Here is a 13,508-nt window from a genome sequence, read left to right as displayed (position 1 = left end):
CAGCTCAGCGGGGGGTCTAGGTGTGGGGGGATCTGGATGCACAGAGGCTGGTTGGGGGGGTTCCAGATGCAGGGGCAATGGGATTCTGCAGGGGCTTCCAGGTGAAGGTGGTTGGAGTTCAACGGAGGGGTCTGGGTGTGGGGGGTCTCAGCTGGGGGAGTGGGGGTTGGTGGGGTCTGGGTGCAGCTAGTTGGGGGTCAGAGGTGTGGGTGTCTGGATGTGGGGGCCCAGGGTGATGCGGGGGGTGTGGCTTGTCAGGGTTGGGGGGTTGAGTGCAGGGAGCTCAGGCAGGGAGTCTGGGTGCCAGGGGCTCCAGATGATTAGGTTAAGGTTCAGCAGGGTGAGGTTTGGGTATGGAGTGCTGGGGGCTCTGGGTGTATGGGGTGAGGCTTGGCAGGGGTGTCTGGGTATGGAAGGTCCGGATGCATGGGTGTTGGGAAGATGGGGGAGCAGCTCCCCATACAGTGACCCCTCCCCCCCACAACTGAGGAGTGATGAGGGCAGGAAGCAGGGGAGGATGCTGAGCTTCCTGCAGCTAGGGGAGGTTTCTTGGGGTGGGTCTGACACAGCTGCAGCCATTCCTTGCAGGAGAAGAGGAAGTCCCGTCCTCTCCTGTCTCCAGCCCAGCTGGGACTAGCAGCCAATCCTGGCCCAGGGTAGGAGCCACTGGCTGGGGTATCCCCAGCCCCGCAGTGATTTACCTCTCCGCCGGCTGCCTGAAATGATGTATCTGTGCTGCTAGGGAGTGGTGTGTGACTGCTCTTGCAGTTTCCCTTTGCTTCCCTGTCAGAAAGTCTTTTGCTATGGGGAAACAAAGAAATCTGCAGGGGACATTAATTCTGCGCACACACAGTGGTGCAGAATTCCCCCAGCAGTAATATGCAAAGACTAGAATTGTGTGTGACCCTTGCGTAGGGTATGTAAGGGAGAGAGGTTCCATTAATATTTCCCCTCCCACCTGTGCACCTGCACATGGGCCAGCCACAGACTGGCCCTATGAAATCCAAGCCACTTTTCTCCATTATCTTTTGCTCCCCCTCTACTTTTGCCATCTTTAGTCCCCTAACTTCTCTAGCTGCTGTCTAACTATGAGCTCCAACTATGCCTTTTTGGGCCTGATCCAGCTGAACACCTTCATTTCCCACTGATGTCACTGGGTGTTGGCATGCTCAGCACTTCACAGGAACAGCCCCTTAGTAAATAGGATGCATCAGTGATGGCAGATGCATTGAAGCAGTAACCTGAGAAACTGCATGTTATATAGTCACCCAACCTGTCTACATAATATAAACTTTAATACAAATTGATTTAAAATCAATCCAGCTCTCCTTCTTCGATAAAATTCCCACTGGCCTCCAGAATGTAAGCCTTTGTAGAGAGTGTGTTACTAACATCTTAGTCAACAAAAACATTCATTAGCTCTTTTTTTCTTATATCTGTTCTTTCTTTACACTGAGGAGAGGGATACAATACAGGTTATTTTATAGCTCAATTTAATCATTATGATAGTTTAACTTTCCAGGTTTCATTATTGCACTCATTATCTCTAGGAATAAAGCTGTGCACCTGGAAAAGCTCTACTTGGTATAAAACACAGCAGCCCAGCTGCTCAGGAACACAGGTCACCAAGAGTACATCAGACTGATTCTCTGCTCTCTGAACTGGCGCCCCCCAAAAAAGAGTCCAGTTCAAGATCTCTGTCCTAATATTCAAAGCCCATATAGACTGGACTTAAGTACCACAGAGATCACCTCTTCAGAAGCATGACCTCACATGAATTATACTGGAGCTATGAAACTATTCACCTATAAGTGAAGTATCTTGACTGAGGAGACAGGACTTTCATAGGAGCTGGACCTACATTACTGAATTTATTCTCACAAAAGGTAAGTACAACCCTGGGGCCTCACCATGTTCAAAACTGAATACAAAACTCATCTTGTCGACTTGGCTTTCCCACAACAAGCTAATCAGACACACATACACTCTCTGTCTCTCTCACACCACAAACTATAAACTAATCAAGATATTTTTGCTACACACTGGGAAGGAGAAAAGTAAGAGAGCAAGTCAGACTGTTATTGTGATTTCCATTTTGAAGTACTTGGAAGGCATTCAGATACTATAGTGACAGCTCCAATGTCTATTTGGATAGTTAGTTAGTTATTAGGGCCCAATCCCACCTCCAGCAAAGTCAGTAGAAATATTTCCTTTGACTGCAGTGTGAATGAGATTAGCCCCTTAGCCTGTAGTTTCTTTTCCCTTACTGTGATGCATAAGTTTCAAAAAGAGAGAGAGGTGAGAAATAAAAAATGGAAAATAAGTCTATGAGTAATTCAATACATTTAGAGCCACATCCTTAGGTGGTGTATATCAGCACTGACTTCAATGAAGCTATGTCAATTTACACCAGCTGGGGATATAGCGCATAACAACAACGAGGTGGCACCTTAAAGACTGACAGATTTATTTGGGTATAAGCTTTCATGGGTAAAAAACCCACTTCTTCAGATGCATGGAGTGAAAATTACAGATATAGGCATAAATATACTGGCACATGAAGAGAAGGGAGTTACCTTACAAGTGGAGAACCGGTATTGACAAGGCCAATTCAGTCAGGGTAGATGTGGTTCACTCCCAATAACTGATGAGGAGGTGTCAATACCAAGAGAGGAAAAATTGCTTTTGTAGTGACCCAGCCACTCCCAGTCCCTATTCAAGCCCAAATTAATGGTATTAAGTTTGCAAATGAATTGTAGCTCGGCAGTTTCTCTTTGAAGTCTGTTTCTGAAGGGTTTTTATTTTTGAAGGATGGCTACTTTTAAATCTGTTATTGAATGTCCAGGGAGACTGAAGTGTTCTCCTACTGGCTTTTCTATGTTACCATTCCTGATGTCTGATTTGTGTCCATTTATTCTTTTACGTAGAGACTGTTCATCTTGGCCAATGTACATAGCAGAGGGGCATTGCTGGCACATAATGGCATAAATCACATCAGTAGATGTGCAGGTGAATGAGCCCCTGATGGTGTGGCTGATGTGGTTGGGTCCTATGATGGTGTTGCTAGAGTAGATATGCGGACAGAGTAGGCAACGGAGTTTGTTACAGGGATTGGTTCCTGGGTTAGTGTTTCTGTGGTGTGGTGTGTAGTTGCTGGTGAGTATTTGCTTCAGGTTGGGGGGCTGTCTCTAAGCGAGGACTGGCCTGCCTCCCAAGGTCTGTGAGAGTGAGGGATCATTTTCCAGGATAGGTTGTAGATTGTTGATGATGTGCTGGAGATTTTTAGCTGGGGGGCTGTACGTGATGGCTAGTGGTGTTCTGTTATTTTCCTTGTTGGGCCCAACAAGTGGGGTTTTTTACCCACAAAAGCTTATGCCCAAATAAATCTGTTAGACTTTAAGGTGCCACCGGCCTCCTCGTTGTTTTTGTGGATACAGACCAACACGGCTACCCCCTGATACATAGCCCATAATGTTTATCTCAAAATAAAGAGCTCAATAAATATATGTTATAACAGAAATATAATATTAAATACATTTAGTAAATACTCTGTGGACAATTCAAATAAAAATAGACAAAGGAAAAATATCTTGTATGTTTTTAGTACAAAATCTCAATATTAATCAGTCTATTTGTAACGTGCTATTAATCTCTGGGCATGAGGGATATTTATTTTGCAGATGACAGTAAATGCAACATTAGTGCTGTTTTAAAATTGACATTTCAATATTTTACACCACATAGAACACACAAAAACATTTGATAAGTACCATAAAATACCATCTAGTCCGTTCTCCATTATTTCTCTGATCTTTTCTTCTAAAAACTTAAGTGGATCCTCTGGACACATAATAAATACACCACATAGTAGAGTCTGTAAAAAAGAACAGATTAACACCTTTCACATGTCTGAAACTGTTACGCTAAACACAGCTACCAAATGAATTTTAAATAGTATAACATTTATACAATTCTTCTCTGTCATTTTATCATTCTGTTTCTTTTATTTAATTCTTATTTTAAATGCCATAATGTATATATCAGTATATTTCAACTGGTAGCCCTCATGCCTCTGGTCATATCATAACAACAAAATATATGGCACTTCTATAGTACTTTCCACCCAAGGATCTCAAATTTCTTTAAAAGCATTACTAAATTATATCTCACAATAACCTTTTGAGGTAGAGAAGATGTGGAATTTGGTCCTATATTGAATAGTTATAATGTTGCATTGCATTGGGGGATGGGAGCAGTTGCTTTTCAGCAGTGAGTTATAGGACTACCTAGTTCATTTCTCACTTATGAATAATAAACAATCTTCTTCTTTTTCATATTGCTGATGCAAATGTAGAACAACCACCATAATTTTACATTTAGATGGTTAGGCCAAATAATTGCATCTGCAGTAGCAGAGTGTATTGCTGTGATGCCTCCTTCGTATTTGTGAATGGGGCATTGAGTTATTTATGTTCTCTGGTCTGTTCTGGGTGACCACAGTTGCACACTGGAGAGTCTTTAATTCTCCATTTGTGCAGCAAGCATCTGCATCTGCCATGGTTTGTGTGGATGCAGTTGGAGATCAAAGCCAGGGACCTTCTGCATCGGATCTTTCACAGGGTGTTTATTTGTGACTTCTTGTGAGTTCCGTTCAGCTTTCCTAGCTTCAACAGGGTTGAAGCTGCATTGTTGAATGTTAAATGCATGGGTCCAAAAGGGCTTCCATGATTTCAAGTGATGGTGAGAGACATTGTTAAGCTCCTGATAGATGGGAAGATGTTCATTTCCATGATCCTCTGGAATTCTCAAAGGAACTAATTCATTATTCATTTTTTCATAGATTAAAAATGAAAAAGGTTTTCTCAGTAGCACAGCTAAACAAGTACCTGGTGAGGCAATGTATAGTTATCTGCCAAAATAAAGATATATTAGAGGATATGCTAATGGACTCTGTGTTTAAGTACACCTCTACCCCGATATAACGCTGTCCTCAGGAGCCAAAAAAATCTTACTGTGTTATAGGTGAAACCACGTTATATCAAACTTGCTTTGATCCACTGGAGTGCGCAGCCCCGCCCTCCTGGGGTGCTGCTTTACCACGTTATATCCTAATTCATTTATATTGGGTCACGTTATATCGGGGTAGAGGTATGTGGCAAGAAAGATTAAATCAAACTCTATGAACTGGTTACATTACGCACATGAGGACAAATTATGGCTATATGCACACAGGAATATCCCAGAAAACCCATGAATAGAGAGGAACACAGGGAAGAAATTTTCCATCATAACTGCACTCCTAAAACTGGAGGAAAGACCACTCTTCTGCAGATGACTATCCTAGAGCACAGTTTGCTGTTTATACAAATACTTCCCCATCCCTAGCAGTGGAAAATATAGTGCTTACCATTAAGAGGACAGCATTTGTCAACAGGCATCACACAGCAATAGCTGAGATACCAGAGTTTTTTCTTTGCTGAAAAATGGATACCCAGCTTTCCTAAGTTCTCCTCCTATTTCCACTTGCTCCATCACTGTGGACAACAGCACCATTCTCCATGTTATACAGGACTGTAATATGGATGTCATCTTTGACTCAACCCTGTCTCCATGTATAAATCTTGCAGCTTTGTCCTACATAACATCTCTAAGAACTGACCTACCACCAAAATTCTCACTCAGGCTCTCCTAGTTTTGCATCCTGATTATTGCAGATCTTTGGCCTTGACCCCTGCAATCTCAGCTCCTTCAAGTCCATTCAAAATTATATTGTTCAAATCATCTTCCTGGCTTGTCATTCTGATACCTCAAACTCTTCTCTAGTCCTCTCTACTTACTTTCACTTAATCAGCACATCAAATACACATTTCTTGTCTTTACCTTTAAGGATCTTCACCTTACATAGCTTCTCTGGTAACTTATCACAATGCCAGACACTGACATTCTCTACCAATAATCCCAGCCTTTACTGCCCACCAGCCAGCTTCTTTCTCAAAGTTTCCTTCAAACATTATCTTCCATGCCACCCCTTGTGCATGGGGAAAACTCAAAACAGCAAGCTGCCAGCTGACCAAAGATAGGCAGGTCATAAGCTGTAATTCTCTCTTTACTTTACTTTCATTTCCTGCTTTCTTCTTATAACTCATTCCTACCATTCCTCTTACCCCAAAATAAAGAATAAAAACCCAACAAAACATGTAACTAACATGTCAATCATCACTATGTTCACTTGCCTATATGCTATACCCAATCAGGGCCAGCTTTAGGAAGTGCGGGGCCCAATTTGAACAGTTTTGACAGGGCCCCGGCAGAGATGACTTAAAAAAAAAAAAATGTAAAAAACCATGTGGGGCTTGTACTCATCGGGCGGTGCTCCGAGTCTTCGGTGGCACTTCAGTGGTGGGTCCTTCACTCGCTCCAGGTCTTCAGTGGCACTGAAGGACCCGCCGCCGAAGTGCCACCGAAGACCCAGAGCAAGCGAAGGACCCGCCGCCGAAGTACCGCCGAAGACCCGAAGCGCCGCCAGGTGAGTAAAAATTTAAAAAGCGCCTCTAGCCAGGGAAGGGATTCTCACTAGGCGCGGGGCCCTCTTAAGAGCAGGGCCCGATTCGGGGGAATTGGTGGAATAGGCCTAAAGCTGGCTATGTACCCAATCCTCATTATTTTGTCTGCTGGATTCTAAACTCTCCTGGCCAGGGACTGTTTCCATCTGCCAGCACCCAGCACAATGGAGCCCTGATCCTGAGTGCAGCCTTTTGGCCACTATCATAATACAAATGATTAAAAATAAAATATCAATAATATTTAAACCAGGAAATAACTATGGCAACTGTGATATTTGCTGACCAATGTCAATACACAAACACACTATTTATTCATTCTCAAAATCAAAATAATCTTTACCAGGGGGGAGCAGGGTTGTATAAAGGGTCATTGCCAGTCAGAATATGGGTGTGCAATAAGACTGTTTTGTCAGCATAGATATAGTCTGCTTTTTAAGACATTTCCATAGGGAAGCAGAACTAAGGAATACAAGAAACAAAACATAATTAACGAAATATCTTTTTCTTTAGTGTATGAAACAACAAACAATGAACAACTTAAATTTACACTGTTTGAATATTTTCATAAAATAAATGATAAATTGATTCTAACTTTAGCTTCTACTGAACCTCACTAGTAAAAAGACAATCTCCAAGATGTATCCAGATGACAATAACTGGGTGCATACAGCAATATCAACAAGTATTATAAATCCATCATTTATTATAATAATTACAATATAAATAATACGCTGTTAAGCAGAGTACTAGATATGTGGACAATATTAAGCAGAGTACTAGATATGTGGACAATATAGTGATTCTCTTCATGTGTGTTTTCACCTTAATATATTTTCCAAAAAGGACTTAAGGCTGTTCAAATACTCCCTCTGCTGGACTGAGCCAGCACCTGTCTGCTAAACTTGCATTTTTCATAGATTTGGAGCTCTTTTATAGCTTTTATTTTTAATTGAATGCGCACTTCTTTTCTTTCAATGGATCTTCTAGGCATAGTATATGTACAAAAATTTGACCAAAGAAAATGCAAAATAGCTCACCAAAAATTTAGACCTGGGAATTCTTTTTAAAAAAATTGTACAAGAAATGGTGTCTTACGGCCTGATCCTGCAACCCATACTCATGTCAGTAATCCTTAATGATGATAATGCCCAACACAGATGTGAGAAAAACTGGGCCTAAACGGTACAAAGGTTGTCTGGTTCTCGTTAATTTCCCCAAGGTTCCAAGTAATTCCAGGGAGACCCATTACGTAACCAAAAGAAACAAAGACTTGAGATATTAATAAAGTTTATAAATTAGGAAAGTTATCCCTAACATTCAACAACTCAAATGAAAGCACAATCACACATCATAAAATAGCTACCTCTCACTTAACATAACATTACTTAGCTAACAACAAAACAATCCAAAAGAATTCAAATTATCAAATTAAAATCAAGATAATGTCAAATAATCAGGCTAATTCTTATATGAATTCTGTCTATTCAATAACCTAGAAAAGTGCCCATCTGTTGTTTAACTTACAGTTGCACAAATTAAAGGTTTTTATTAATACCTTCTAAACCTAAGTTTTGTACACAGGGAAAAAGCCAGGAAAGAACAAATCAATCCCAAGCCTGGCCTATGCTTAAAATTCAGCCTGATACCACTAAAAAAAGAACAGGAGTACTTGTGGCACCTTGGAGACTAACAAATGTATTTCAACATAAGCTTCTGTGGGCTACAGCAAACTTCTTTGTATGCATAGAATGGAACACACAGAAAGAAGATATTTATACATACAGAGAACATGGTGGAAGTAGCCATGCCAACTGTACCTACATGCCTCCAGCTTCCATCCAGGACACACCACACAATCCATTGTCTACAGCCAAGCTCTAAGATACAACCACATTTGCTCCAATCCCTCAGACAGAGGCAAACACCAACAAGATCTCTATCAAGCATTTTTTAAACTACAATACCCACCTGCTGAAGTGAAAAAACAGATTGACAGAGCCAGAAGAGTACCCAGAAGCCACCTACTACAGGACAGGCCCAACAAAGAAAATAACAGAACGCCACTAGCCGTCACCTTCAGCCCCCAACTAAAACCTCTCCAGTGCATCATCAAAGATCTACAACCTATCCTAAAAGATGATCCCTCACTTTCACAGATCTTGGGAGGTAGGCCAGTCCTCGCTTACAGACAGCCTCCAAACCTGAAGCAAATACTCACCAGCAACCGCACACCATACAACATAAACACTAACCCAGGAACCTATCCTTGCAACAAAGCCCGATGCCAGCTCTGTCCACATATCTATTCAAGTGACACCATCATAGGACCTTACCACATCAGCCACACCATCAGGGGCTCGTTCACCTGCACATCTACCAACGTGATATATGCCATCATGTGCCAGCAATGCCTCTCTGCCATGTACATTGTCCAAACCAGACAGTCTCTACGCAAAAGAATAAATGGACACAAATCTGACATCAGGAATCATAACATTCAAAAACCAGTGGGAGAACACTTCAACCTCTCTAACCACTCAGTGACAGACTTGAAGGTGGCAATTTTGCAACAAAAACACTTCAAAAACAGACTCCAAAGAGAGACTGCTGAACTCGAATTAATATGTAAATTAGATACAATTAACTTAGGTTTAAACAGAGACTGGGAATGGTTGGGTCATTACACTAATTGAATCTATTTCCCCATGTTAAGTTCTCCTCACACCTTCTATGGGTCATCTCGATTATCACTTCAAAGGTTTTTTTCTCCTGCTGATGATAGCTCACCTCAATTGATTGGCCTCTTACAGTTGGCATGGCTACTTCCACCTTTTCACATTCTCTGTATGTATAAATATCTTCTTTCTGTGTGTTCCATTCTATGCATCCGAAGAAGTGAGCTGTAGCCCACGAAAGCTAATGCTGAAATAAATTTGTTAGTCTCTAAGGTGCCACAGGTACTCCTGTTCTTTTTGCAGATACAGACTAACACGGCTGCTACTCTGAAACCTGATATAACTATGTCACTCAGGGGTGTGAAAAATTCATATCCCAGAGCACCACAGCCGTGCCAGCCTATCCCACCCCCCCACCCCACCCAGTGATGGCTAGGTCCTGGCTACCATTGCTCAGGGTAGTGGCTTACATACAGTGACAGAAAAACCCCTTCTGTTGCAGTAGGCTGCATCTACATTGCAGGATTAGTGTGACATAGCTATGGTCCCCATAGTGTAGACAAGCCCTCAGATTCAAGCCGTTAACATTTAGACTACAATTCCAATGCCAGTTAACCAAGGCCTCATTTTTAAACTTCAGTTATTGTGTGATGGATGATATTTCCCTTTACCCAACATATACTCACACAACACATATTACCAATACAATTAATAATAGACCTTTTACAATTACCTAATCTTAGGTAACAATTAATTTGTACTCTTTTAGGATTATGACATTTGTTTATAACGTCTTGAAACAGTTTAACACTCATTCATCTTTAAAGCTGTTTGTGTAGGAACAGAGGAACCATTTCTCTAGGCTCCATTTCTGTGTGTTCAGTAATTGTTCAAAAATTGCACACACACACTTATTTACTCATTTACATTTGTTAAATAGAATGTGAACTGATCTAGAAGAGAATGTCATCTGAACTGATAAAAAAATATAAAGATTTTATACTTATGACCAGGTGGTTTGCTTGCAAACTCTTCAGCTCTAACAGTCTTCCAGATCATTGGGAAGACTAGTACTACAGACAATTTTCTAACGCACAAAAAGACTAGTGCCTAACTCTCATTTTACTTTCCCTGGGAATCTGAGGGCCTAATTTCCATTTTAGCCTTTGAAATTCTCTCTCTGCTAGCAGGTTCTGGCCACTAGGAAACCAATTGAGTGCTTGCTTAGCCGGACAAGTCTTTTGTTCTCCATTCTCCAATGTAATGGATCTCAGGGGTCTGGAACTTCAGTCTGTCCTTCAGATATCAGGTAGTTCAAAACCAAAGTTAACAATTGCATGTCTCCATCATTCCACCCAATGGAATCATTTGACACAGTTCTAATGAGATTTGAATTCAGTAATAGTCCCAAACATCATGAGCATTCCAGAATTAATACATGTCATCCGGGGACCGTGTTAGTGATGCCTATTCTCACAACTGTAGTCTTGTGATAGTTGATGTTTTACTTGAAGCCCCAGCTACTGGAATCAAGAGATCATTTTTAAATAATGAAAGCTGAGATTCTAATGCATGTTTCGGGCCCTCAGGGCTACAGAGAAAAGCTTGAAAATGTGAACCAATTGTACCTAAAATATGTGTGTTTAAGAAACCAAGAGTATCATCAAATATAGCAGTCATATTAGGTCATTCCATACAACCTGCCTCAGAAAAATCCTCCATATCTTTTGACCCAGAACAATTTCAAACCAAGTTCTATTGACCCAGTGCAGACAAGAAGATCTGAGCACCATCATTTCTGGAGGCATTGGAGATGGATCGGTCATGTGCTCTGGATGGAAACTGATTCCATCAGCAGAGTAGCAATAAGATGGACACTTGAAGGCAAGCGAAAATGAGGCCGCCCGAAAACAACATGGCGAAGAGCTGTGGAAGCCGAGCTGAAAAACCTGGGGCACAGCTGGGGAACCATTGAAAGACTTGCCAAAAACAGACAGGAGTGGAGGAGCTTCGTCACTGCCCTAAATGCCAGAGGTATAATAGGAAAATGATGATGATGATAATGATTAGGAGATACCAAAGTTAAAGGGCTAGGGGAGTGGCTGCTCTACAGTTATTCTGATTGGTGAAAACCTCTTTACTAAAGTTTCCATGGCAATCCTGGGTACAAGTTTGATCTGTTTGCAGAAGATTATGAATACCCAGAAAAAGTGTCTCACTTTTATCATACATGGCATCTTTATTTTGTTTCTATTAAGGAAATTGTAATATGGCTTCTGCGTAATTTCAAATGATTTTCATAGGGAAGAAACTAACAAAAATTAAAAGGGTAGGAGAGAATCCGGTAACAATGCTAAGGCTAAAATTATATATTCATTTGACTATCCTTACAACATTCAAGACTTCAGATAAGTTTTCTCTCCCTTGCAATTCTTAGCACTATTATATGCAATTTCATTCACTATCACTAGGGATGGTGTCCCTAGCCTCTGTTTGCCAGAAGCTGGGAATGGGTGACAGGGGATGGATCACTTGATGATTACCTGTTCTGTTCATTCTCTCTGGGGCACCTGGCATTGGCCACTGTTGGAAGACATGATTCTGGGTTTGATGGACCTTTGGTCTGACCCAGTATGGCAACTCTTATGTTCTTATCTCACCTGTTTAATAAAAGATCTCAAGTCCCTGTTTACTTTTGGGATATCCAACATATGGACCACCAAATTCTAACATGGTCAGTGGCTACCATCATCTTTGATATAACTATGTATGTGCCATACAAATATTACAGGACACAGCGTGCATTGCCCCAACTTGAGATAGGCACCTAGCTGCCCTGCATGCTGTAATCTTACACCTCAACTTTTTAACAAATGCATTTCTATATTACAGATGTAGGAGCCTGAAATCTTCTCCATTTTATGCAAATTAGGGAAGGTGCCAATGCAGTCTACAACAGGGTCAAGTTGGGACACCATTGGGTTTAGTCTAAATCCAGATCATGCAATTCAATTAACTTTTCTTTTTCTTTGAAGTATTAAATGCACAAACTGTTTGAAGTTTGTCACTTTAGTGCAGCGGTTCTCAACCAGGGGTTCGGGGGGTCCAGCAAGCAGGGTCAGTGGTAGACTCACTGGGGCCCAGGGCAGAAAGTCAAAGCCCTATCGTGTGAGGATGAAGCCTGGGGCCCTGAACCCCGCCACTCAGGGCTAAAGCCAAAGCATGGACTTTGTGGGGGCCCTCGTGGCGTGGGGCCCCAGGCAATTGCCCTGCTTGCTACCCCCTAATGCTGGCTGACCCTGGACTTTATATGCAGAAAAACAGTTGTTGTGGCACTGGTGGGCTGTGGAGTTTTTATAGCATGTTGGCAAACGGGGGGAGGGAGGGGAGGCTGAGAAAGAAAAAGGTTTTGAACGCCTGCTTTAGTGGACAGAGCAGAAATGCTTATGGCTTTCCATAGATGCAGCCACAGCACAACAAGAGGCCACAAATACTCTCCAGTACTGGACAGAAAAACAAGATAGTCAAATGCAAGACACTTGGGCATAGTCCACACACGGATTTTGGAGTGGTATAAGAATTGCTGTTCAGGGTATGTTTTCCAACGGGTGTAGTTACAATGGTACAACCCCTAAGGCGGATGTGATTACAGGTGAGCACCCTCAAATTCCACTGAAGTCAGTGGGTGAAACCCAGGCCCCACTGGTGAACAGCAAAGTTCCCATCCCATTGATTTCAGTGGGCCCAGAAGGGTAGCCTCGGAGAGCTAAAGTGGGCCAGCCCCGCCCGGGCTTGCGTTCGTGGCGGGACGTTACTGCTCCAGGGCCGGCGATTTCATCTTCTCCCGTCTCACGCGGCAAGCGGCCAACGCTGGGGGCTGCTGCTGCAAGCCCAGCCGCTGCTAACACGGGCTCAGCCACACGCGAGTCTCGGCCCCACGCGGGCCTAGGCCCCTCATCACATTTAGCCAACACCGCTGCAACCCCCAGAGCCTGTTTGCAGGACGGGGCGGGGCCAGAAGGCAGGGGGGGAGCTCCGCCCTCCCCAACTCAGCCCGCAGCTGGAGTCTCTTGCTCCGCGCCCAGCCCCGCCGGCACCTGCGCAGCGCAGCCCCTTTACCTCGTAGACATCGAGGAGCCTGTGGCGCTTGAAGTAGGCCCGGAGCGCGGGGTCCGCGTTGCGCAGGGAGGACATGGTCGAGCCGGGCCCCTCCGGGACCTCGCGGCCTCCTACGTCTGAGGCAGCGGCGCTCCCGGTCGCCTAGCAACCC

The 13,508-nt window shown here is 42.9% G+C and overlaps 1 protein-coding gene across 6 annotated transcripts in view; it reads right to left on the bottom strand.

Moving 5' to 3' along the window:
• The window catches only part of FBXL13 (F-box and leucine rich repeat protein 13), a 168,011-nt gene extending 154,511 nt beyond the window's left edge, over window positions 1–13,500 (bottom strand). For 4 of the 6 annotated variants that reach the window (XM_039517650.1, XM_039517651.1, XM_039517673.1 and 1 more), the window contains exons 1-2: window positions 13,358–13,500; window positions 3,771–3,874 (exon numbers count right to left, since the gene is read on the bottom strand). In XM_039517650.1, the coding sequence (XP_039373584.1) occupies window positions 3,771–3,874; window positions 13,358–13,432 (179 nt within the window). In that variant the 5' untranslated portion in view covers window positions 13,433–13,500. Of the gene's footprint in view, window positions 1–3,770; window positions 3,875–6,903; window positions 7,023–10,241; window positions 10,349–13,357 lie in introns of those variants that run through there. The other 2 variants (XM_039517656.1, XM_039517666.1) reach the window with 2 other exon arrangements.
• Between the last annotated feature and the right edge of the window lie 8 nt (window positions 13,501–13,508).

The sequence above is a fragment of the Mauremys reevesii genome, linkage group 1 (assembly GCF_016161935.1).
Source record: "Mauremys reevesii isolate NIE-2019 linkage group 1, ASM1616193v1, whole genome shotgun sequence".
NCBI classification, from domain to species: Eukaryota; Metazoa; Chordata; order Testudines; family Geoemydidae; genus Mauremys; species Mauremys reevesii.
Note: the sequence above shows the minus strand (reverse complement) of the source record. Positions and strands in the feature narration are given on the sequence as shown.